Source organism: Neovison vison, chromosome 1 (genome assembly GCF_020171115.1).
Source record: "Neovison vison isolate M4711 chromosome 1, ASM_NN_V1, whole genome shotgun sequence".
Lineage (NCBI taxonomy): Eukaryota > Metazoa > Chordata > Mammalia > Carnivora > Mustelidae > Neogale > Neogale vison.
This window is the reverse complement of record NC_058091.1, coordinates 117,499,542-117,526,043: the sequence shown is the minus strand read 5'-3', so window position 1 is coordinate 117,526,043 and position 26,502 is coordinate 117,499,542. Positions and strand designations below refer to the sequence as shown.

General features: G+C 49.3%; 1 protein-coding gene across 2 annotated transcripts; it reads left to right on the top strand.

The window, feature by feature from the left end:
* Positions 1-236: 236 nt before the first annotated feature.
* DEF6 (DEF6 guanine nucleotide exchange factor) lies at positions 237-21,668 on the top strand. Of its 2 annotated transcripts, none has more exons than XM_044254882.1 (11): positions 237-357; positions 11,178-11,318; positions 11,934-12,119; positions 13,957-14,193; positions 14,294-14,440; positions 17,330-17,438; positions 17,638-17,936; positions 18,982-19,148; positions 19,266-19,464; positions 20,785-20,875; positions 21,075-21,668. In XM_044254882.1, exons 1-11 carry the CDS (start codon positions 262-264, stop codon positions 21,296-21,298), a joined length of 1,896 nt encoding a protein of 631 aa, XP_044110817.1. In that variant the 5' UTR covers positions 237-261; the 3' UTR covers positions 21,299-21,668. The 2 variants fall into 2 exon arrangements, with proteins under 2 accessions (XP_044110817.1, XP_044110824.1); XM_044254889.1 differs by lacking the exon at positions 237-357 and adding an exon at positions 1,163-1,205.
* Positions 21,669-26,502: the final 4,834 nt, after the last annotated feature.

The following is a 26,502-nucleotide window of genomic DNA, read 5'->3' as shown; positions in this document are numbered from 1 at the left end:
AGGGCCCCACGCCCCGGGAGCCACACTGGACAGCAGCAGGCCTCGGGCTCTCCGGGGCTGGGCTCCCAGGTGGTGCACAGAGAGTGGGCCTGGAGCACGGTGAGAGCGACAGCCCCCGGCAGCACGGAGAGCCCGCGCGAGCAGGCAGGTGGAGCTCTTGCTCCGCGCCATGGCCCCTCTGCGGTCTCCGCAGCCGTTCGCATTTCCTGAAACCGGATCTCGGTGTCAGAGCCGCCCCCGGGCCGGGCGGGCACCTCAGCCATGGCCCTGCGCAAGGAGCTGCTCAAGTCCATCTGGTACGCCTTCACTGCTCTGGACGTGGAGAAGAGCGGCAAGGTCTCCAAGTCCCAGCTCAAGGTGAGGGGCCTTCGGGGCCCGGGGTGGCCGGTGGGGGCGCTACCTTGGCCCCTGGTGCCCAGGAGCCGGGCGGGGACGCTGCGCGGATGGAACTCAGCCATGCAGAGGCCCAGGCCTGGGGAAGGGAGACGGGACCGGGTAACCGGGAGGTCGCCACCGGGTGGTTGCTGCTGCCTGTGCTCTGGGGCCCCAGGGAGGTAACATGCAGAGCCTTTGCCCCGAAACCTGCCCACCCCCAACTCTCTGGAGGGTGGAGGTGACATCATAAGGTTTTGAAGGCCAACGGGCCAGGCTACATCCTACACTCCGTGTGATGAGCACACATCTCCCCAGAGTGAAGCAGGGCACGCACCCTACTCCCTCCTGCTGCTTCCTCCTGACTTTGAAGAGAGACAGTTAGCTAGTACTTGTCACTCACTTCCTCCCGGAGCTGAGTGAGAGGCTTAAAGAGCCTCTCCCAGTTCCAAACCAGGCTAACTGGGTTGCCTTTGCCAGAGAACAGCTCCTCTGAGCCCTCTCAGATGCAACAGCGCTGGGAAGGGGCAAGGACCAAGACCCTGTTCTGCGGCTGCCCAGCCCACTGCCCACTCCTCCCGGGTTGGAAAACTGTTCTCTTTGGCCTTGGGACCTCAGGCAGGGAAGAGGTTGAATCTGAGCCCAGGAAGAGCCCCATCGGTGATCGCCCTACAGTTCAGTGCCCGGTCCTGGACAATGCCTGGGAGACCAGCAAGTTTCTCTCCTTCCATTCTCCAGTCTCGGCTTAGTGCTGCCTTCTCTACCCTGGTCAGTGGGGAAGAAACAAGGCCCCAGGCCACTGGAACCTGGGGACCCTGGGAGACAGAAGCAGGGTAAGCCTCAGCCCTCAGTGACCTGCCTTACTGATGATCATTCATTCAGTTCACATGTTGACCAAGTGACTAAGTGCCTGGCATGAAGCTAGGCCCTAGATTTCTGGTGTCTCTTCTGAGCACCCCCAAGGATGCCTGCAGCCTCAAGGAAGCCTCCATTTTTAATGACCAAGATAGGAGGTGTTTGCAAATATGGGAGAGATGAAAAAGGCAGGGTAGGCGTTATGCCCCACCCCACACCAACCCCCTCTTTTGCTGAACTAGGACACAATAAACTTGGATGTCCCAAACTGGTCCTGTCCCATAATCTGTCCCTTATCTAGAATTATGAGCATTCAAAAAATGATTCTTGACTTCCCCAGGAAAGATAGGCCACTACTACCTTTGATCCTTGAGGAGGATTCCTCAAGAGGCAGGCTCTTCCCTCGCTGCGATCTATTGAAAGTCAGCCCTCGACACAAGGGTTTGAAAAAAAAATTTATAAAAAAAAAAAAAAAAAGAAAACAAAACAAAGCAAAACAAAAAAAAAAAGGCTCTTCCTTACATTTTACCTAAATCCTTTTATTGCACATCATGTCATCTAGTGGGGGCTTCAGGACAGGAACAGTCCCAATGTCCATAGTTTGTTGTCTCCAAGGTACTGTCTTCTGTCTCTACTACCTGTAGCCCCTATATCCACTCCAGGCTCTCTATGCCTGCCCCTCGCATAGAAAGTGGCTACCCCTTTTCCTCATGACCTCAGCCGGTAAGGCTTTCTGCCTTATCCCTCTTTTCTCGGCCTCCACCTGGATTGATGCCCACTCCTCACCCTCACACATTGAGTATCTGCAGGGAAGATTCTGTTAGGAGCTCACGTACTTGAACTGGCCACCATCTGCACCACATCACTGCTCACACTGAGCCCACCGCCAGCAGCCTTTGGTCACAGAAGAGCAAAGGAAGTTTTCTCCCCCACTCAACAGAAAACATGTCCACTGCTAGCAGTGGGAATCGCTCCTAGAAGTGAGAGTCTCAGGCCGGGTGGTGGGTCAGGCAGACACAGTGGGCCCATGTCATGCAAGAGAAGAATAGGGAAGGCAGCTCTTCCCTGAGACCATAGTGGGAGATACTGGAACAGGAGGAAGTAGTGATAGTGTTGGGGGCAGGGATGCCGGAAAGACAAAGGAGCAATAGAGAAGTGGTCAGAAGTCAGAGGAGGAAGCAGATGACAGAGATACTGGGGGGACCAACCCCACCCCTGAAAAGACTTGGGGGAGAAGGGAAAAGACCTTGGGGTTAGTCTGTCCTCACTAACACTGTCCCTTGCCTTAGAGCCCTGGATTGGGACCAGGCAGGGAGACATGCACCAGCCCAGCAAGCAGTGTCTTTCTGTGACAGTCACCACTTCCCTGATGTGTTGGGCTGTCACTGGCTGTCGTGGGCAAAGCCATGATGAGGGAGCTGGAAGAGCAGTCAGGCCTCTGAGAAGTAGCCCGAGGAGTCAGGATTGTTCTCTCTGGAGAAGGAAATCTTGGGGAGAGAGCAGATGGGTTTTCCTCTGTTTGAATTCCTGTAGTGGATACAATGGCCTTTGTCCAAATGTGTTGGGAAAAGTACAATTAGACAAATAGTCATGACACTTCTTCACAGGAAGGATTTAGGCGGAGCACCAAATTTCCCAGGAGTTGAGGACTGCCTGAGTTTTCCCAGGGTCCCCAGAACCTCCTTATCTAAAGAACTCTGGAGGGAGTAAGGGTCCTGGCAGACGACTGCAAGGAGAAAAGCCTTGGCAATGATGGATTTCCTCTCTTCCCTGGGGAGCAGACTTAGTACTAGGCCTAGAGGGGAATCAGCTGAGAATTGGGGTGAGGGCCCTGGAATTAGGGATGTGGATGGAGCAGTATGTCTCTGGCTTAGTGAGCTCTTAGGAGGAAGCGGGCCTGCCCCTTCCCCTTGAATGGCAAGAGCTGGGGTGGGCAGGGAGGGTAAACTGGGGCCTTCCTGACTTGACTTTTCAGGTCCTCCAGGCTCCTGAGTTTCAGGCTCTGTGTCTGGAGGGGGACAACAACCCTCACTTTGGTGGCGAGAAAGTTAAGAGCAATTCCAGTCCAAGAATCTGCTGGCTGGGATCTTCAGCCTTTTTTTTTTTTTTAAACACTGTCTTTACTGAACCACTTATTTTATTTTACTTTATTTTATTTTTTTACTATATTTTTTTCTTAAGATTTTATTTATTTATTTGATAGAGAGATGTGGGAGGGATCACACAAGTAGGCAGAATGGCAGGCAATGGGAAAGAGAGAAGCAGACTCCCCCCTGAGCAGGGAGCCTAATGTGGGGCTCGATCCCAGGACCCTGGGATCATGACCTGAGCCAAAAGCAGATGCTTAACCAACTGAGCCACCCAGGTGCCAGATCCTCAGCTTTGTTCTGACCCCTCCCTGCTGCTGGTCTCGGGCTGGGATGGCAGAGAGTGATGGGATGATTTAGTGATGCGCAGAGCACGTGACTCAGAGCCACACAGGCCTGCTCCCCAGCTCGATGACCTTGGGCAAGTGCACACTGTCTCTGAACCGCTAGTTTCTCACCTGTAAAGGCAGAGGGTTGAACGGGGGATCACTAGTTAGCCTACGAAAGGAAATTTTAACAAAGTACATGAAGTAGATGAAATCAACCCTGGATGGGTTGGATTGTCCCTTTCCCCAGCCTGTCTTGCCTTTGGTGCCCACTTTCAACCCCTTCTAGCTCTTTCTTTTTCTTTCACTTTTATAAAAGATTTTATTTATTTATTTATTTATTTGAGAGAGAGCAAGAGAACATGAACAGTGGGTGGGGTGGACAGAGAGAAAAAGAGAAGCAAACTCCCTGCTCAGCAGGGAGCTGACTCGGGGTGGATCCCAGGACCCGGAGATCATAACCTGAGTCAAAGGCAGATGCTTCACAGACTGAGCCACCCAGGTGTCCCCCCTCCCCCACCCCCCTTCTAGCCCTTTCTTGCTGTCAGGAGGCACACAGCTCATCCAGAGATTCCCACCTTTTAAAATTCCCGGTGTTCCTCCCTTGGGATTATAGTTATACTCTAGTCCCGCTGGCTGAGAAAAATACATTCAGCAACTCTTAAATGGGTCTGTATATTATAAAAGAATCATGTGGTACCTAGATGCATTAAAAAAAAAAAAAAAAAAAAAACTATAGGCCATCTAGGCAAGAGAGAGATCATTCATTCTCTCTGCAGCCATTATTCGATGCTCTGCATGAGTTCCCAAACCCGTCCTATGTGCGCCAATGAAGGCTGGGAACTGCAGGACCGTGGGCATGGCACCTGCCCCATCCCCACACTCGAGTTTTTAGGGAACTCACAAGCCCCTCCAGGAGAACCATTTCCCCACATGCCTTCAGAGGAAACAATGCGTAAATGAAGCCTCTCAAAGGTCAATGGCTGCCAACTCTGAGGTCAGAGGCTGCCTGGCTGGGCGGTGAGACTGTGGGAGTCCTCTCTGAGGGCCCCGGAAGGGCAGCTTGTGAAAGCTACAAACACCTGGACCCCACCCTTGGAAACTCTGAGTCAGTTGGGAGGGGCGGGGCCCCAGCGCATGTGGGTTTCAGCAGCTCCCCAGGTGATTCTGAGGCTCAGCCAGAGCTCACAGAGATCGATCAAGAGCAGGCCTTTAGAGGTAGACATCCAGGAAGACACTTTACCTCTCTGTGCCTTGATCGGTAAAGGGAAGATAATGAGAGGCCCTACCTCCAGGGCTGAGGATTGACTGAAATCAGCCAGTGCGCTTGAGCTCCCGCACATTCTGGCCTCTACCTCTGCCATTTCCTTTCCAGTGTGACCCTCCTCCGGTCACGCCCTCTCCCCACCTCTAGCCCCAACCCTACTCAACCCCCGCCCAGGCACAGGAAGCCTGGCAGTCTGAGGTCTGCCGATCTCTCTGGGGAGAGGCCCTGAGCCCCCGGTGTCTGGTGCTTTTATTCCTTCTTGTCCTGATACCTGAGAGCTCACAGAGATTGGAGCATCTGTCCTGGACTCCTCAGATGCCAATGGCAAAATGTACAGGTGAGGAAGGCAGGTCTTAGAGGACAGTGTGGACGAGGGAACCAAGGCAAGCAACAGCTAAGATAACTGGTTGTGTGTCCCCTTCTATCCTAAGGCAGCAGGGATTTTGTATGACATCTCTTTGAACCCTGTTTTTAGACTTATGGACACCGAATCCCAGTGAGGTTCATTTGCTCGGAGAGATTCAGTCTGTGTCCTTCTGACTTCTGTGTTTTTCCTACTTCTTTTTTTTTTTTAAACATTGTATTTATTTATTTGTCAGACAGAGATCACAAGTAGGCAGAGAGGCAGGCAGAAAGAGGGGAGGAGGAGAAGCAGGCTCCCTGCCGAGCAGAGAGCCCAATGCAGGGCTTGATCCTAGGACCCTGGGATCATGACCTGAGTCGAAGGCAGAGGCCTTAACCCAATGAGCCACCCAGGTGCCCCAGTATTTTTCCTACTTCTTCCTGTAATGCATTTCAGTTCATTCAACAGATAGTCATTGCATGTCCATTATATGCCAGACCCCGTGATATAACCATGAATACAGAGGTGAATAAAAGGGACAAAAATCCCCACCCTTGAGGGGTTGACATTCTAGCCAGAGAATACAGATGAAAAACAAACTAAGTAAGAATGTATCATGTGATGGAAAATGATACATGACATGGAAGTAAATAAAGCGGAAACAGGGATAGAGATGGGGGGTAGAGGGGATGGGATTATAGATTTAAATAATGTGGTCTGGAGAAGTCCTCCTTGAGAAGGTGACATCTAAGTAAAGACAGGAAGGAGAAGAGGATGTGTGCCATGCCTGGACCTGGCAGAAGAATATTCCAGGCTGAAGGCATAGCAAGGGCAAAGGCCCTGAAGCAAGTGTGTGGCTGGCCCATCTGAGGAATGTCAAGAGGGTCAGAGTAGCTGCAGAGAAGGGAGCAAAAGGGATGAAGCCAGAGAAGGTGTGGCGGGCCAGGTTCTACAGGGTCCAAGGCCTCTGGAAGGACTTGGAATTTTACTCCGCGAACAACAGGAAACCATTGGACCATTTAAGTTAGACTTGAGGAGTCAGTCAAAACATTTATCATATGTGGGACATGGTACTGAGCTCTGGAATCAGGCCTGAACTTAGAGTCCTTTCTGCCCTCAAGGAATGTAGAGCACCCAGAAATGCTCACACAAAAAGGGCATAGCAGAGGAATGTTATTATAGAACAACTTAATAACAGGGTACATTAATAACAGTGGTTAATGGCACTCTTTGCTTTTTATCTCTATAGTTTTAAAGTTTTTGTCATAAAAACAATATATGCTCCTGTTTGAAAAAAAAAATCAGAGTGCAGAATAATATAATTTTAAAGAAGATGAAATTTATTCTATAAGTAAAACATGGTAGTAGTTAAAATTCAAAGACAAATGTAATGTTAAAGATAATGAAAGTTCCTCCCCTCCCTGGGGAAGGATGGTGGGGTGATAGCTGTTAACAGTTTGCTGAGTCCTCTAGATTTTTCCTACATACACATAAACATGTGTACAAAGATTAGGTTGAAATTGCTGACATTTTATTGTTTCAGCCTATTAAAGCAGCTATTAAAATTTGCTATAGTTCAACCTAATCTTTGCACACATTTATTTTACAAACATTTCATTCTATAGCTGCTTTTTTCTTTTTTTTCTTTTTTTTTTTTTAAAAAAAGATGTTATTTATTTATTTGACAGAGAACACAAGTAGGCAGAGAGGCAGGCAGAGAGAGAGGAGGAAGCAGGCTCCCCGCTGAGCAGAGAGCCCGATGCGGGGCTCGATCCCAGGACCCTGAGATCATGACCTGAGCCGAAAGCAGAGGCTGTAACCCACTGAGCCACCCAGGCGCCCCTATAGCTGCTTTTTTCACTAGCCAGTATAGTATGCCTATCTTTCCGTGTCTGTTCATAAAAATATAATAAAAATAACACACAGCTTTTATTAAACAATGAGCGAGGCACCAGGTGCTGTGCTAAGCTCTTCATTCTAAAAAACCCTTTGGAGTAGGCCAACTTTCTATCTTCACAGAGAACAAGGTCTTAGAGAAGCTAAACCACTTACCCATAAGCTTGTAAGTGGCAGATGGAAAATCTTTCCAACCACACATAGGTCCATGATGCAATGTACCTGTCCCTACTGAAGGAACCTCAAGCTGTCTCCAATTGCTCGTTTTATAAACAGTGCCTCTGTGAAGATTCTTGTATGTGTAGCTCTGTTCCCTTGAGCATCTCCAGGTTAGGTGATTAGAAATGTGAGGGGCAGGGCGTCTGGGTGGCGCAGTTGCAGTAGGTTTGGCAACCAACTCTTGTTTTGGCTCAGGTTATGATCTCTGGGTTGGGAGATCAAGCCCTCCCCAATCAGCCGGGAGTCTGCTTCCCTTCTCCTTCTGCCCCTCCCCGAGCTTACACACACACTCTCCTCTCTCTTTGAAATAAATAAATCTTAAAAAGAAAAAAAAAAGTGCTGGGGTCATTCCCAATTTTAAGTTTGATACATTCTTGCCCTCCAGGAAGATTATCAATTCACACCTCAACAGTAGGATATTCAAGAATGGCCCTATTTCTCCACAACCTCTTCAGTACCTGATGTTATCAGTCTTCTGATCTATGCCAATTCATTAGGTTAAAAAAAAAAAAATCTCACTTTCTATACAGGAAGGGATCTAACATTTGCTCCGTGCAGATTTAACTCTGGCTGTCTCCATATGTCCTCTCACTCTATCCTCACAGCCTGTCCACGGAACAGGTATTATCCCACTGTGTTGCTGACAATGAAACCGAGGCGCAGAGGGTGAAGGTATTTATCTCCCTTCCAACAGTTTAACAATTCGGTGGAAGAGTATACCTCTTTCCGCTAGAGGAAGCAAAAAAAAAAAAAATCGTTGGGCTGATTCTCATTGGCCCACGATTGGTCATGTGTCCTTCCTTGAGCCAATCACCATGACTCCGATGTGCCCACCCCACAGCCGGGTGGTCCAGGGGTGCAGAGTCCATAGCACAGATATTAGTGAATGGGGGAGAGGTACTTCTCAAAACAACAACAACAACAACAACAATGAAACGAAAAAAAAAGCAAGGCTCCATTACCAACTATGGGTGGAAAGGGCAGAGTTCATCAGGAAGAAACTGCCTATCTTTTAGAACAAGAGAAGTAGAACCAAACCTGGAGCAGGAGGGGCGCCTGGGTAGCTCAGTGGGTTAAGCCCCTGCTTTCCGCTGAGGTCATTATCCCAGAGTCCTGGGATCGAGCCCCACATAGGGCTCTCTGCTCAGTGTGGAGCCTGCTTCCTCCTCTCTCCCTCTCTCTGTGCTTCTCTGCTTACCTGTGATCTCCGACTGTCAAATAAATAAAAACAAAAAACCTGGCGCAGGAGATGATCTGAAGAGCGTGGGGAACGAGGATAGGGATGGAGGTGGGGTCAAGGATGGCTGCCCAGAGGGGAGTGAGGGGAAAAGAGAAGCTCCCTCTGGCTGGGCCTTCCAACTTCCAGCTTTGCTGCAGTGGAGCCTGAGGCTCAGTGGAATACTGGGGAAAATTCTCAGTTCTTTGTCCCGTGTTGTCCAGTCCCATCCAGTCCCGTCCAATCCCGTTCTCCCCCCACCCCCCGCACCCACCTTTCACCAGAGAATAAAGAAGTGCCAACTCTGGGATGTGATCAGATCCTGCCTCAGGAACTGATTCTAAGCTTAACTGCTGGTGGTGGGAATAGCCCTTCTGCACAACATTCACTGACTGCCTTTCATGTGCAGAAGAGGACACAGGGGCTGTGGGACATAGGAACAGAGAGGTTGTCTCCAGAGTTGCAATCTACCTTTAGAGGGACTGGGAGGGAGACAAACCGTAAGTGGCTCTTAATCTCACAAAACAAACTGAGGGTTGCTGGGGGGAGGGGGGTTGGGAGAAGGGGGGGTGGGGTTATGGACATTGGGGAGGGTATGTGCTTTGGTGACTGCTGTGAAGTGTGTAAACCTGGCGATTCACAGACCTGTACCTCTGGGGATAAAAATATATGTTTATAAAAAATAAAAAATAAATTAAAAAAATTTTTAAATAAATAAATAAAAAGAAAGAGCCTGAGGGTCAGCACTGGAATAGTGAGGCAGCCTTCAGAGCCAGGCACACCTGCTTTCAAGCTCAGCTCAGCTGTTTACTCTGAACTTTATTATTTTATTATTTTTTAGAGAGAGTGTGTGTGCACGAGTGGGGGCAGAGAGCAGAAGAAGAGGGAGAGAGAGAATCCCAAGCAGACTGCTGGCTCGGTACAGAGCCCAATGTGGGGCTCAATCTCATGACCCCAAGATCAGGACCAGAGCAGAAATCAGGAGTCAGACACTCAACCAACTGAGCCACCCAGGTGACCCAGTAATGAGTACTTGAACCATTCCCTCTGTGATACGAACTACAACAGAATTACCCCCAAGGCAATTTTATTTTTTTCCTGATCTTGCTCAAACTTCAATCTCTTTCATGGTTTGTTATCCAACTTGTGTTTCCCCTCCACGCCATCCCGGCCACCATCCCTTCCAGGCCTTTTCCTCCACATGTCACACACCATCTTGCACAAGCCTTCTCTGAGCCCTCCCCAGCTCCCTTCCATCTTTGAAGGACAGTGACTGGGAGAGCTGCACTTGCCTTTACTGGAGCAGACACACTGTAATCCTGAACCCCAAGTCTTTGATGGGAATGATAGGAAATTTGGGGCTCCTGCCTTGGGGCAACAGCCACCTCCCTGTTGACAGCCCAGCATCCTAGGAAGCCCCTGAGTTTTGGGATCTGCGGAGCTGGGTTTGAATCCAGACTCTTGCTCACTGTGGATCCTTGGGCAAGTCCCTGGATCTCTTGACCCTCAGTGTCCTTGTCTGCAGAAAGAGGGCATCCCTACCCAATGAAGTGGCTGAGAACACGGCTGCTTGGGTTTGAATCCCAGCTCTTTTACCTCATCTGTAAAGCGGGGATATTAACAGTGGTGTTGGGGGTTAAGTGAATTATATATAACGTGCTTAGCTCAGGGCTTGGTGCATAATAAGGTGTGTATGGTTTAGGGTTTGTTTTGTTTTTATTGAGGTATAATTGTCATATAACATTATATTAGTTTCAGGTATACAAATTAATGACAAGGTATTTATAAATATTGTGAAGCGATCACTGCAATGTCCAGTTAACATCCATCACCATATATAGTTACAAAACTTTTCTCTTGGTGGGGGGCACCTGGGTGGCTCAGTGGGTTAAAGCCTGTGCCTTCAGCTCAGGTAATAATCTCAGGGTCCTGGGATTGAGGCCCGCATCAGGCTCTCTGCTCAGCAGGGAGCCTGCTTCCCCCTTTCTTTCTACCTTCCTCGCTGCCTACTTGTGATCTCTCTGTCTCTGTCAAATAAATAAATTAAATCTTAAAAAAAAAAATTTTTTTTTCTTGGGATGAGAATTTTTAAAAATCTAGTCTTAGTAACTTTCAGATAGGCCAGACTATAGTCACCATGTTGTAGGATACCTCCTCATTACTTATTTTATAACTGAAAGTTCTACCTTTTGACCCCCTTCACCCAGTATACCTGCTGTCCTATCCCCTACCCCTGGCAACCGCCAATCTGTTTTCTGTCTCTAAGCTTACAGTAGGGGGATGAAGGGTTAATTTGTTTTTTAGATTCCACATAGAAGTGAGATCATATGGTATATATTTTTCTCTGACTTGTTTCACTTAGTGTAATGCCCGCCAGGTCCACCCATGTTGTCACAAATGGCAAGATGTCTTTCTTTTGTATGGCTGAATCATATTCCCCCGTATTCAGATCCCTATGTTTTAGTTATGATTTAATTGAATAATGCATCCAGAGGACTTAACTGGGATGGGAATGGGGACAAGCCGGGAGGTGGCAGCACCCCTCTAGCCCGGTTCCGGCAGGGACACAGGAAGGCAAACCGCCACTCTGTCTCAGGTGCTGTCCCACAACCTGTACACGGTCCTTCACATCCCCCACGACCCCGTGGCTCTGGAGGAGCACTTCCGGGATGATGACGACGGCCCTGTGTCCAGCCAGGGATACATGCCTTACCTCAACAAGTACATTCTGGACAAGGTGGGGCCTTGCTTGAGGGGGCGCCTCTCCCCACTTCCCAGTCTGTGCAGTGCCCCAATACATTGCCACCCCAATTCCTCCCACCTATAAACTCCCCACTGTCCATCCCTGCCCTCCCATCTCCATCCTTCAGATTCCAGCCACTTGCCCCCTCCCTGTCCCCCCTCACTCCCTCCTCCATCTCCCTCACCTCTATTCTAGCCTCCACCCTTCCACCCCACCCCTGCCTCGGCTCACCTGCCTTTTCCAGCCATAACCTTTACAAAGGGCTCTCCGGCTTCCCCCAGGGCTGTGCCTCCTGCTCTTCCCAGCCGTCCCTCTCTTCTTGGGTTCTTCCTGGTTGTCCATCCCGCCATCCTTGGCCTCCCCTCCTTCCTCCCCTGGGCTGAGGCACAGGTTTCTCTATCGGCAGGGGACTCGGGTGTGTGTGGAGGGGGTGGGTGGTGGGAATCAGCTAGTTACCCAATAAGCAGCTCAGGGACTCCTCAAGTTAGAGAGCCCCAGCTTGTCAGGTGGGGAGCAGGGAAGAGACCCCAGGAAAGCAGCTAGAGACTTGTCTGGTGGGAGAGCTGGGATGCGCTGGCCGTTTTGGCTGACTTGCTGGCCTGGTGGCAGGTGGAAGAGGGGGCTTTCGTTAAGGAACACTTTGATGAGCTCTGCTGGACCCTGACGGCCAAGAAGAACTACCGGGTGGACAGCAATGGGAACAGCATGCTCTCCAATGAGGATGCCTTCCGCCTCTGGTGCCTCTTCAACTTCCTGTCCGAGGACAAGTACCCTCTGATCATGGTTCCTGATGAGGTGAGGGCAATGGCAGTGGCAGTCCCAGGGACTGAATCCCTGGGGCCAGCAAAACCTTGAAGGAGACCAAATCACCTCTTAACTTTCCCACATTCCCTTTCTTCTTGGTCTCCCCGTGTTGGTGCCTCTCTGCCCCCAGCTGTCTCCAGATGCCTATCATTGCCTGTATCAGAGTCATTGTGCCCAGGAAAACCAAAACTACCCTTCCTTCAGTGCTCTCTTAGCCCTCAAGGGAAGAAAATGACCACATATTCTATTTACATGACAGTGTAAATGCCTGATACCTTACAGGGCATTTAAAAATGAAAACATTTAAGATTGAATGGCAGGATTCCAGGCACTATGGCAATCTGAGAAGGTTACTAGATGAGGGGAAGAGAGAATTTCCAGGGATGTCTGGCCCATTACTCCAGGGCTGGATGGGCAACCAAATCTGGCCCCAGTTCTAGATTTTTCCCTCCCTGTCTTCTATAATACAGAGGAGAGCCAGGGCACACCCAGCACTGGCTCCAGAGGGCATCTGGGGATAAAGGCCTGGTTTGTGTTCCCCTATCTCCTCAACTTATGGATGAAGCCAGGACATGTGCCCCCCCTCTTCCCACTTCACCTCTCCCCCATGCATTTAGCCTTCTCCTGAACCTTTTGCCCTTTTGGTGGCTGTGAAGATGCCAGGGCGAATTTAGGTCTTAGGTATGGTGGGGAGCAGTCCTCTCTGTTCACAAGAAGTCCTAACGTATCTAACCTCACTCAGACTTATCTCCTGAAAGGGCAAGGGGAGATGCCTAATCGCTGAACTGGTATACCCACCCTACTCCCAGTTGGACCAGTAACTTCCAGAGGGAAAGTCCTACAGAGAGTGTCCCAAGCAGCTGCTGGGGCAGGTAGGGGACACGTGTCCATTTGCACAGGCACCCAGCTAGGCACCCTTGTCAGACCTCTGCCTATCAGGGGAAGGGGGCCCCTCGTAGGCCAGAAGGCTGCTCACTGCCGTGATCAACACATTGTATGTACAAACTGCAGCAGGATGAACCCCAACCGCCACTTCCTGTTCCTCTGTAGCAGGTTTCCTGTCCCTGCCCTGCTTACACCCACCCCCAATCCCCTTGCCCTCCCAGAAGGGAAGGATCCTCGGGGTTGGGGCTTGGGTTTGGAATAAGGACTCAGATGAGATACAACTCAAGTTCTAGCTGCCACCAACTTGCTGTATGATTTAGAACGAATCACTTCCCCCTCTGGGCCTCAGTTTGGTCGTTGGCCAAGTAAGGGTATTGGATGAGAGGGCCTTTGTGCCCCTCTGACGTGTTATATGATTTGCTGCCTCTGCCTGACCCCCAGCCCTCAGCCTTCACCCTGCCCTTGATTTAAAGCATGAAGGAATGGGATGTGGGACTGGAAATTGGGGAGGGGAAGGGAATGCCCGAATTGGGGTTGGGGCTCCAGGATCCCCCCTCCAATCGACCTCGATTTCTTTCTTTCTTTTTTTTTTTTAAGATTTCATTTATTTATTTGACAGACAGAGAGACAGCGAGAGAGGGAACAGAAGCAGGGGGAGTGGGAGAGGGAGAAGCAGGATTTCCACTGAGCAGGGAGCCTAATGCAGGGCTCAATCCTGGGACCCCGGGATCATGACCTGAGCCGAAGGCATACACTTAACGACTGAGCCACCTGAGCACCCCTCCACCCTGGTTTCCACCAACATTTAGTCGTTGGGCTTCCCTACCCCCATCCCTGGTCTCCTCTGCCCAGGCTCTTGGAGCCAGAGAGGGCGCCCCCCCATCCTGATATTGTCATAGGCAACACTGTCTGCTATAGTCACCAGGCTCCCCGCCTCCTCCAGGTGGAATATTTGCTGAAGAAGGTGCTCAGCAGCATGAGCTTGGAGGTGGGCTTGGGTGAGCTGGAGGAGCTGTTGGCCCAGGAAGCCCAGGCCGCCCAGACCACTGGAGGGCTCAGCGTCTGGCAGTTCCTAGAGCTCTTCAACTCGGGGCGCTGTCTCCGAGGTGTGGGGCGGGACACCCTCAGCATGGCCATCCACGAAGTCTACCAGGAGCTCATCCAAGATGTCCTGAAGCAGGTCAGGCCAAGCTGGAAACTCAGGGAGGACCCAAGACAGGGTGAAGAGGGGATGGTGGGGGGGCGCAATGACGCCTCTGACTTGGCTCTGGCTATGACAGGGCTACCTGTGGAAGCGAGGGCACCTGCGGAGGAACTGGGCAGAACGCTGGTTCCAGCTACAGCCCAGCTCCCTCTGCTATTTCGGGAGTGAAGAGTGCAAGGAGAAGAGGGGTACCATCCCGCTGGATGCACAATGCTGCGTGGAGGTGAGGGGGACCAGCAAAGGGGGTGGAGTGCAATTCAGGGCCCAGAGGCTCTCCAGTGTGGTATAAAAGCAAGAGACTCGGGAGGAGAGTGGATGGAGAAAAGCCACAGTGGCAAATGTCTGCTTAGATTACTAACCCAAATATATCTGAATGCCTCAAGGCCATTCTCATGCATGCCAGCATTTAAAAACAAAACAAAACAAACCCAAACTACAACAAATCTAATTCTAAAGCCACTGGTGAGTAATGTGGATTTTGCTAAGGATTTTAGAGGAGATGGCTTATGTCTCATGCTACAGAGCAAACTTTTTTTTTTTTTTTAGGGAGAAAGAGAGTGGGTGGCAGAGGGGTGTGGAGGAGGGGCAGAGGGCGGGGGAGAGAGACTCCTTTTTTTTTTTTTTTAAATAGTTTATTTATCTATTTGACAGAAAGAGAGATCAGAAGTAGGCAGAGAGGCAGGCAGAGAGAGAGGGGGAAACCAACTCCCCACTGAGCAGAGAGCCTGATGCGGGGCTCGATCCCAGGATCCTGAGATCATGACCTGAACCTAAGGCAGAGGCTTAACCCACTGAGCCACCCAGGTGCCCCAAGAGAATCCTCTTTTTAAAAAAGCTTTATTTACTTATTGAGAGAGAGAGGGGCAGGCGTGGGGTAGGGGAGGGGCAGAGGGAGAAGGAGAATCCCAGGACCCCGAGATCATGACCTGAGCCACCCACGTGCCCTGAAAGAGAATCTTAAGCAGCCTCCATGCTCAGCGAGGAGCCCACTGCAGGGCTTCATCTTATGACTCTGACATCACGACCTGAACCAAAATCAAGTCGGAGACTTAACCGACTGAGCCAACTTGGTACCCCCACAGCAAAACTTTCCAAAAATCCTCTTAAAGTTTTTCTCCTTCACCCAAATTCCATTCACTTTGGCAATTCTATTCATCCCTAGTCTTTCTCCACATCCCTCTCCTCCAGTGCTTCCCCTCTTTCCCCCGCCTTGGCTCTATCTGTTATTATTTTAGGAGACCTAAAACAATTATTTTAAATGGTAGTTTTTAAAAAAATGTATATATACACCTACACACACACACACACACACCCCTAACATGAAGTTTGCCATTTTAACCATTTTAAGTGTACAATTCTTGGCATTAAGTACATTCACAATGTTGTGTAACCCTCACCACTATCTATTTCTAAAACGTTTTCATCATCACAAAGAGAAATTCTCTGCCTATTAAGAAATAACTCATCCCTTCTTTCTCCCCAGTCCCTGGTATCCTCTATTCTACTTTCTGTCTCCATGAATTTGCCTATTCTGGGTACCTAGAATGGAATGGAATCACCTAATATTTTGTCCCTCTGTGACTGGCTTTTCTTCAGCGTAAAGTTCCAAAGTCCATCCATGTTGTGGCACGGGTCATGACTTCAGTCCTTTTTATGACTGAATAATATTCCATCACATAGATAGACCACATTTTGTTTATCTACTCATGGACTGATGGACAATGGGTTGTTCCCATCCTTTGGCCATTGTGAATGATGCTGGTTTGGCCATCCATACAGAAGTTTCTGGGTAAGTATATGTTTTCATGTCTCTGGGTATATACTGAGTAGAATTGCTAGATCATATGGTAATGCTATGTTTAACTTTTTAAGGAATAGCCAAATTGTTTTCCAAACCAGCTGTACCATCTCACATTCTCACCAGCAGTGTATGAGAGTTCCACTTTGTCCATATTCTTGTCAACATGTGTTATTTAAATTTTTAAAAAATTATTCTTATAGGGCACCTGGGTGCCTCAGTCAGTGAAGCATCTGCCTTTGGCTTAGGTCATGATCGCAGGGGCCTGGGATCGAGTCCTGCGTCAGGCTCCTTGCTCATGGAGCAGTCTGCTTCTCCCTTTGTCCCTCACCCCACTTGTTCTCTCTCTCTCTCAAATAAATAAATAAAATCTTTTAAAAAAAATTACTGTAGCCATCCTAGGCTCTCTCTATTTTTGCCACGTAAGGAAACAGGTGTCACTGAGGACGCAGCATAGATCTTAGGCAGAAAGCCCAGCTCCACCACCAACAGGCAGTGTGAACTGGGCATGTTCCTGGACCTAGTAAAGCCTCAGTTTCTTTTTCTATAAAGTGGAACTAATAATGCCTGCTTGGCAAGGTTATCTTGGCATTGTGAATAAAATGATGCATCTAAACACTAGTTCAGCCTCGAGAGCACAAGAAGCTCAATACATGGGACACCCAGCTGGCTCAGTCAATGGAGTGTGTCTTTTGATCTTGAGGCTGTGAGTTTTCAAGTCCCATGTTGGGTAGAGACGGCTTAAAAATAAAATCTTAAAAAAAATTAAAAAGAAGAAGGAGAAGAATCTCAAAAAGTGTTAGCTGTATTTTCCAGTAAAATATAAGCTTAGGGAAGTTAGGGATTTGGTCTGTTAGTCCTACCTCAGTATCCTAAATGCCTAGAACAATGAGCCGCACTCAGGAGACACTCCAAGATATCTGTGGAATGAATGAATGGAGAACTTACCCAACAGGCAGGGCTATGTGAAAATGAATGATTTGGGTAGTGAGGACCCTGTCATGGAAGGTGTTCAAGAATGATCTGCACCCACACTCAGTAATGGACTGGGTGCCAGGCCCCATGGAGAGACACCAAGACAAAAACTTGCCCACCCTACCTCCAAAGAGCAGAGGCTACAAGACTTGCGGGGACATGAGTGCACCCAGAATTAACCTCTTTGCCAGGCCAAACAGGCTCCCGGCAGACTGGGAGCAGTGCCCCGGGAAGGGGAAGGAGGTCAGCAAGAAGGGGTAGGGGATGGAGCTGGAGCACTGCTGCGGCACACCGACCCCAGTAAAGCCAGTCTGTCTGGGAACACCTGCCCTTTTCCAGGTGCTGCCAGACCGAGAGGGGAAGCGCTGCATGTTCTGTGTGAAGACAGCCACCCGCACGTACGAGATGAGCGCCTCAGACACGCGCCAGCGCCAGGAATGGACAGCTGGTGAGTGCTCGCTGGGTGGCCTGGGTCTGGCCAGACCTCAGTCGCCTCCTCTGTATAAAGGGGGGTGATGACACTGTCCAGCGGGAGGCTGGAGACTGCCTCGAGCCTCCTCGGAGGCCCCTTTCTGGAGGTGGGCCACCTCGAGGACCCCGCTGCTCCTGGCTGGCGCCCTGCTGACCCCCTCTCTGTCCCTCCGCAGCCATCCAGACCGCGATCCGGCTGCAGGCCGAGGGGAAGACGTCGTTGCACAAGGACCTGAAGCAGAAGAGACGTGAGCAGCGGGAGCAGCGGGAGCGACGCCGAGCGGCCAAGGAGGAGGAGCTGCTGCGCTTGCAGCAGCTGCAGGAGGAGAAGGAGCGGAAGCTGCAGGAGCTGGAGCTGCTGCAGGAGGCGCAGAGGCAGGCCGAGCGCCTGCTTCAGGAGGAGGAGGAGCGACGCCGCAGCCAGCACCGGGAGCTGCAGCAGGCGCTGGAGGGCCAACTGCGCGAGGCGGAGCAGGTGGGGCCGGCACCCGGCGGAGGCGGGGAGGTGGGGATGAGGAGAGACCCCGCCCAATGCCGAGGGCTGGGGGCGTGGTCGGGGGCGTAGCCCGCGGGCCTGGTAAGGCGTGGCGTGGAGGCGGGGCTTGGAATGAGGGACTTGGGACCGAGCCCGGCACTTGAAGCCTGCATCTGGGACGGGCCCTGTGCCAGGGGCGGCGTGAGGAGGGGATGGGGGTACAGGAACCTGGCCGTGGGATGGCTTGAGATAAAAGATGGGGCGGGGCCGAAGCTGAGTGCTATAGGTGGTAGAGGAGACCTGGGCTGGGGGCGGGGCTTGGACAGAGACGCTGCTAAAGACCCCCATAGTCAGGAATGAGTTTGTAACAGCGCTAGACTAGATCGGACTAGACTTGATCTAAGTGTACAGTGAAACCTGTTTGGGGAATGCAGGATGGGAGGAAGGAGAGACGAATGTGGAGTCGGACTAGACATGTAGAGGCAATCAGATATAGAATTTAAGAGATCTAGAGCTGGAGTTAGAGACACCTGGATCCGATCGCCACTCTGCCTACTTAGGAGCCTTGTGATCTTAGGCAAGTTACTTAGCCTCTCTGTGGTTCAGTCACTTATCAGTGACATGCTGATGCTAACTGTGCTCCTAGAGGTATGATGAGGATCAAATTAGGAAACACCTTTAGTTGTTATAACAATTATTATAATTATAGTCTCTCCCTGCCTGGCACTAGCTCTAATTATAGTCATAATACCTAATATTATAACACATAATAATAATAATTAAGGCTGGTGCTAGGCAGGGGGTGACTTTACCTGCCCCCCCCCCATGTAGCATCTGTTCACTGACCATTATCTGACCTAGTAAGGCTCCCAGAAAGAAATCAGATCAGGAAGGAATCCCGACATGAAGGAACTCCCCAGACACTCAATGGGACAGAGAGCTATGTGGACCAGCCTAGAGGAGTCCTGGGGAAAGGGCAGCGCACCTGCAGGCTCCTCTACCCCACGCAGTGCCCCCAGTGACATGGCTTTGCGCCCCGGCACAGGCCCGGGCCTCCATGCAGGCTGAAATGGAACTGAAGAAGGAGGAGGCTGCCCGGCAGCGGCAGCGGATCCAGGAGCTGGAAGAGATGCAGCAGAGGCTCGAGGAGGCCTTGCACCTGGAGGTGAAAGCTCGGCGGGACGAGGAGGCCGTGCGCCTCGCCCAGACCAGGTAGGACTGAGGGGCCCCTTCTCGTTAATCTCCCCTGCTTCCCCGGCGTCCTCCTTGCTGAGCACCTGCGAGGTGCCTTGGCTCTGGAGACGACCCAGTGCGCGCCCCCCTTGGCAGACTGCTAGAGGAGGAGGAGGAGAAACTGAAGCAGCTGCTGCAGCTGAAGGAGGAGCAGGAGCGCTACATCGAGCGGGCGCAGCAGGAGAAGCAAGAGCTGCAGCAGGAGATGGCGCTGCAGAGCCGTTCCCTGCAGCAAGCCCAGCAGCAACTGGAGGAGGTGCGGCAGAACCGGCAGAGGGCCGACGAGGACGTGGAGGTGAGGCCTGGGGTGGCGGTAGGCGACGGGGTGAGCCCCTCATGCACAGGACCTGCAGCCTTCCCTCAAACCCCTAGTAGACCGTCTCCCTGCTGTGTGACCTCAGGCAGATTGCCTAACCTCTCTGAGTTTTGAGTCCCTCATCTGGCCCGAAATAAGCATGGCCTGAAGACTAAAGGAGCTGGTGGGTGTGATATTTAGTATGCAGCAAGTGTGGAAGAGACATGAGCTGCTATTTTTATCATTATTATCAATCTGGGCAAAATCTCCTCATCCTCTTCCAAGCTCCTACCTTGCTATCCCTGTACTTTGGCTCTCATCTCCATAGAAGAGGGGTTTTTTGGTTGTTGTTGTTTTTATTATTTATTTTTATTTTTTAAAGATTTTATTTATTTGAGAAAGAGAGTACAAGCTTGGGGCAGGGGTAGAGGGAGAGAATGAAACATACTCCCCACTGAGGAGGGAACCAGATGCAGCCTCCATCCAGGACCCTGGGATCATGACCTATGCCGAAGGCAGGTGCTTAACCAACTGAGCCACTCAGGCACCCCAAATTTTTTATGTTCTATTAATATAATTTTATTTTGACTTGGTCATTGTAAAAAATCTGTACACAGAAACATGTAACATAGAAAGGGGAAGTTCCTCTGTGATTCCCTCACCTGACAACCACTGCTAAGGGCTAGGGGACCGGTGGAGCAGAGGTTTTGCTTTTGGTCCTGGATTGGTGGTGTGGTGTGGTGGTTTACAGTTCAACATAGGTCCCTGGGCAAGTCACTTACATTCTTTTTAAAAAAAAATATTTTATTTATTTATTCATTCATTCATTCAACAGAGAGAGAGGGGGAGAGAGAGCACAAGCAGGGGGAGGAGCAGAGGGAGAGGAAGAAGCGGACTTCCCACTGAGCAGAGAGCCCAATGTGGGGCTCCATCCCAGGACCCTGGGATCACGGTCCAAGTCGAAGGCAGATGCCTAACTGACTGAGCCACCCAGGCGCCCCATCATTTAACTTCTTTTGCACTGGTTTGTTGTTAGCGTCTGCTCTGGAAATTAACTAAAATGATAAATATATTTAGCACCTCTTAGCTGCTTAATGAATGGAACTATAATGATGACAATTTTTGACCCTTCCGGGAGTCCACGAGACCCCTGAAATTGGAAGTTCATCTATATAACTCTTTATGAAATATGTGAGTTTTTCTGGGGAGATGATCAATAGCCTTCGTCAGATTCTAAGGGACCTGCAGACCCGAAAAGGTCAAGACACCCCGTGAAGGATGGTGTTTTTGACACGCTGTCCGCTGGCCCTGATCCCACAGGCTGCCCAGCGGAAGTTGCGGCAGGCCAGCACCAACGTGAAACACTGGAATGTTCAGATGAACCGGCTCATGCATCCAATTGAGCCTGGAGGTGAGAATGGGGAAAACCTGGAACTTTCTCTGGAGTGGGGCGGGGGAAGGGAGGGAGAAAGGGATACCTCCAGATCTAGAGAGGCTGCACAGGATTGAAGTTCAGGAGGTTCTCCTCTCCCCCAAGGGCTGAGAAAAGGCCTCTCAACCTCTCTTTAGGTTGCCTTTCTCCTTACTCACGGTTGCCTTTTCTTTGCCAGATAAGCGTCCCACCACCAGTAGCTCCTTCACAGGCTTCCAGCCGCATCTACTTGCCCGCCGTGACTCCTCCCTAAAGCGCCTGACCCGCTGGGGATCCCAGGGCACCCGGACCCCCTCGCCCAGCAGCGGTGAGCAGCAGAAGTCCCTCAACGGTGGGGACGAGGCGCCTATTTCAGCTTCCACCCCTCAGGAAGATAAACTGGACCCAGCACCAGAAAATTAGCCTCTGTTATCCCCTCTTCCCCCCAAACTCATACCCACCAGAACCCAGCCACAGCTGGCCTGTGGGTGATGCCAGCCCCCACAGAAGAGGGAGCTAAGTTCCCGCTGCCAGGAGCTCTAGCCCTCCAACCATGACACAGTCCAGAATGGAGCCTAGTTCATCTTTGGCACCAGCGCTAAGCCCCTGACCGCTTAGGCTGTCTGGGATGTTGATCCTTGAGAACTTGACCTTGTGCCTTAACCCCAAGGACCCCGTGCCCTGGGCTGGAAAAGAGAGCAAACCAGCAAGCCAATGGCATGTGCCCTCAGACTGCCACCAGGTTGTGGAGGTGTATTTCCAAATAAAAACTGTTCTTGGAATGAACCCTCAATCAGGTCTGCCATCCCTCTCTCCCGCCATGTCCGCTCATTCAGCCTCAAGTCTACTTGTAGGTCCCTGAGAATAAAGTGGAGGGTGGGGTGAGGCAAGTACATGCTGCCGCTTACTACCTGGGTGACTTTGGTCAAGTCTGCTCACCTGATTGCGCTTCAGTTCCCATGGTGGTAAAATACGGATACTAATGGTACCTGCCTTATAGGGTTGTTGTGCGGATTAAGTGCTTGGCCCATGAGCAACTGCTATTATTAGTAGCACCTAGGTGTGGTTACTGAGCATCTAGTCTATATGCCCTGCACTTCCCCGGGCTATTTCATTCTCCTCGCAACCCTGAGAAGTATTATTATTCTCATGTTCCATGCGGAGAAACTGAGGCCCAGCGAGGTCAGGTAACTTGCCCAAAGTCTTCCAAACTTGCTTCTTTTTCCATATTATTTGACTCACTGGCTTTGTCACCTAAGACAGAGATCTGAAATCTAGGGTGCTCCTTCCCCCCACCACCCCCTTTGTGGTACACAGCCCATCATGAAATCCGGTAGACCCTCCACTCTCTCATAGCTATCCCTCCCTCTCTATAGCCATGGCCATGGCCACTGCCACGGCTAAGGCCTTCATAGCCTCCTCCTGCATGCTCACCTTCGATTCCTTCTCCATCTTGCCCCATATGTAATCAGTCAGGTCAAGTTCACGTTCCTACACGTGGCACATGAGGTTTGTGATGCCCTAGCCCAGGAGAACCTCCTATGCCTCTGCTTTATAGATTTGCTAATGGCTCCCCTCCTTCTCCTTCTTCTGGGCTGGAACACGCTGTCCTTCCCACCTTACTTCAGGTAACAGCCTCCATAACTAGACACATGAGTTCCTTAAGGGCATGGACGTATGTTCCAACTTACATCCATAGTGCCTAGCACAACACTTGGCTCTTAGCAGGCATGCAACAGGTGTTTGTTGAATGATTCCATTCTAAAAAGAATGAGTGGGTGTCACGCAGCTTAAAAGTGATGAGGGAGCTAAGATTCAAACTTGAGTCCATTCATTTACTCAGTGCATTATTTATTAAGCACTTATATGCCAGGTGTTGGGCTGGGTGCTGGCTACATGGGACAGAACAAAACAGAAGGAGTCCTTGCCCTCCTGGAGTTTATGTGCTAGCTGATACCAAAGTTCATTTCTCAGTGGTGCCTGGGTGTCTCAGTTGCTTGAGTGACTGCCTTTGGCTCAGGTCATGATCTTGGATTGCAAGGACTGAGTCCCACATTGCGCTCCCTGCTCAGCAGGGAATCTGCTTCTCCCTCTGACCCTTCCTCCTCTCATGCTCTCTCTCTCTCTCTCATTCATGCTCACGCTCTCTCTCTCTCTCTCTCAAATAAATAAGTAAAATCTTAAAAAAAAAAACAAACCAAAACCCAAAAACAAAAACCGAAGTTCATTTCTCTTGCAAGGACACCAAGATCTATTGCGAGGAACTTCATTCCAGTGAATTTAAAGTGTCATGAAACAAAATCACCAGTATAACACAGTGCATATTGTGGGATGGGAAGTGAGGTTCAAACTCTAAGCATGGTAGGAATTCAGAAGAAAGGGGAGGAAGCATTTGGTAGGAGATGGGATTCACAGTGGCCCTTAAAATTTTTGTAAGAAAGAAGAGTTGGAGAACATGGAAACGACAATAAGTAGAAAGAAGCATAATATATCTATGAGCACAAGAAATGTGGATTCTGGATGGGAATTCCTCCTCTGGTGGGAAGGTCCATGGTCCTCTAATTGGAAGTGGGGTATCTCTAGGGTACAAAGAATTTTCAGAAAATCAATTTGTAGATCCTCAACTTCCAAATGCGCTCTTTACCAAAACTGCTGTCTTTTTTTTTTTTTAAGATTTATTTATTTGAGAGAGAGAGAGACAGAGAGAATCTCAAGCAGACTCTGCACTGAGCCAGGAGCCCGACATGGGGGGCTCAATCCCATGATCCTGAGATCACTACCTGAGCTGAAACCGAGTTGGATGCTTAAGTGAATGCATCACTGAGGCACCCAAAACTGCTGTCCTCTTTCACACTGTCGCCTTCCCTACTTTCTGTAACAAGGTTCACCACTCCTTCATCCACTATCTTTCAGTGGTGGACTGTGGTGGGGTGGGGGGATGCCCTGGAACACTAAACAAAGCAGCAATTTGCAATGCTGGTGCTGGCTGTGGGTGCTGAGAAAATGAATGCCTTAAAAGCTGGACAAGAAATTCTTTTTGTTTTCAAGTCAGGAGGTTTCTAAATCTTTGCTTCAAAACCTAGAAGGACTTAATTGCACTGTCAGCTGAAAAATCATTAACAATATCTTTTCATAATAGATCTTTGTGATTTGGGGTTTTTTTTTTTGGGGTAAACAACTGGGATTTAGATGCCACTGCTGTATCAAAATTCTAAATTCCGGGGCACCTGGGTGGCTCAGCGGATTAAAGCCTCTGCCTTCAGCTCGGGTCATGGTCCCAGGGTCCTGGGATCGAGCCCCACATCGGGCTCTCTGCTCAGCAGGGAGCCTGCTTCCTCCTCTCTCTCTCTGCCTGCCTCTCTGCCTACTTGTGATCTCTGTCTGTCAAATAAATAAGTAAAAATCTTAAAAAAAATTCACAAAATTCTAAATTCCCATCTACTTATTGATATGAAATGAAAATGAAGCATAAATGAAAACACGGGCCTGCAAATCATGCCGAATGCCGTCTTATTCCAGCAGTAACTTATATTCAACTATGAACATAGGAACTACCTGGGGGGAAAAGCAGTCCATCCTTTCATTAAGAAATACATTTCTGGGGATACCTGGGTGGCTCAGTTGGTTAAGCAGCTGCCTTCGGCTCAGGTCATGATCCCAGCGTCCTGGGATCGAGTCCCGCATCAGGCTCCTTGCTCTGCAGGGAGCCTGCTTCTCCCTCTGCCTCTGCCTGCCACTCTGTCTGCCTGTGCTTGCTCTCCCTCTCTCTCTCTCTCTGACAAATAAATAAATGAAATCTTTAAAAAAAAAAAAAAAAAAGAAATACATTTCTGAGGGTGCCTGGGCGGCTCAGTCTGTTAAGTGTCTGCCTTTGGCTCAAGTCATGATCTCAGGGTCCTGGGATGAAGTCCCATACTGGGCTCCCTGCTCAGTGGAGAGCCTGCTTCTCTTCCCTCTGCTGCTCCTGCTGCTTGTGCTCTCATGCTCTCTCTATCAAATAAATAAATAAAATTGTGTAAGACTTAATTGTGTAAGACTTAATGATTCACAGACCTATACCCTAAACAAATAATATATTATATGTTAATAAAAGAAAAAAATACCTTAAATTTTTTTAAAAAAAAATTTTTTAATGTAAAAAAAAAAGAAAGGAAAAGGAATACATTTCTGGGGCACCTGGGTGGCACGGTTGGTGGATTCTGCTTGGAATTCTCTCTCCCTTGGCCCCCCTGCTCATGCTCTCTCTCTCAAAATAAATAAATAAATCCTTAAAAATACATTTCCAATGTATCGTTTGTATTTATGCATAATATTTATAAAAATCAGAGCATTTATGTTATTTTGATCAATTGTATGTTACTAATTTTGTAATGGTCACTCAAACCAGAAACAAATTTCTCATTTAGAGTTTTATAGTTACTGGGGCCCCTGGGTGGCTCAGTTGGTTAAGCATCCGCCTTCAGCTCAGGTCATGATCTCAGGGTCCTGGGATCAAATCCCACATCAGGCTCTCTGCTCAGTGGAAAGTCTGCTTCTCCCTCTCCCACCTCCCCTGCTGTGTTTCCTCTCTTACTGTGTCTCTCTGTCAAATAAATACAATCTTTAAAAAAAAAAGTTTTATAGTTACATGAAACTTAAAAATTTTTTAAATTTTGGGGCACCTGGGTAGCTCAGACTGTTGAGTGTCTGCCTTAGGCTCAGATCATGATCTCATGGTCCAGGGATAGAGGGCCTCCCCCCCTAGTGAATGAGCCCCCAGGGTTGGGCTCCCTGCTTAGTAGGGAGCCTGCTTCTCCCTCTCTCTCTGCCCTCCCACTCATGTTCTTTCTCTATAATAAATAAAATCTATTTTTTTTAGATTTTATTTATTCATTTGACAGACAGAGATCACAAGTAGGCAGAGAGGCAGGCAGAGAGAGAGCAGGAAGCAGACTCCCTGCTGAGCAGAGAGCCTGATGAGGGTCTCGATCCCAGGATCCTGAGATCATGACCTGAGCTGAAGGCAGAGGCTTTAACCCACTGAGCCACCCAGGCACCCTTAAAATCTATTTTTTTTAAAATTTCAATGTATAGACATATTTTGGTTGCAGAGATGTACAATATGGTAATCAATAAAACACTTAAGCAAAAAAATATGTTACATTGATCAGATTTTTGAGGGGAAAATGGAATGGAAATGCAAGTAGAAGAAGAGAAAGAGACAATGTAATATTTTCTATTGATAAAGAAGAGCTACTTCATGTATTTTTAAGATGGGTGATGGTAAGCGTCACATCTCTATGGGATTTGGGTCTTATTCAATATATTTAAAAGGGTAGTAATGCAGTTTTATGTGAAAATGTCAATATTTATAGAACAGTAGAAATGACATCCATTCTCTATGTTTTAAGTTTTCCAACTAATGGTGAAAAATATCAGATGTCACCTTAAAAATGTGCAAGGAGCTTCATAGTTATATATTCTTTGGGGAATAGAGAGGCAAAAAAAATTTGAAGACTACTTCCATGAAGGTAGAAAGGACTAGGAAGGTAGAATGAGGCCTGGTTATAGACATTCTTGGAAACTAGGTAGAGTTTAGACTTGAAGTGGCAAGCCAACCCTTAAGCTTCAGGGTCAATGGGTCCATT

Coding starts and splice junctions, on each gene's coding strand:
- DEF6 (XM_044254882.1), top strand. CDS start 262: ATGGCCCTGCGCAAGGAGCTGCTCAAGTCCATCTGGTACGCCTTCACT. Junction 19,465..20,784: donor GGGCCGACGAGGACGTGGAG/GTGAGGCCTGGG, acceptor CTGATCCCACAG/GCTGCCCAGCGGAAGTTGCG. Junction 20,876..21,074: donor GCATCCAATTGAGCCTGGAG/GTGAGAATGGGG, acceptor TTTCTTTGCCAG/ATAAGCGTCCCACCACCAGT.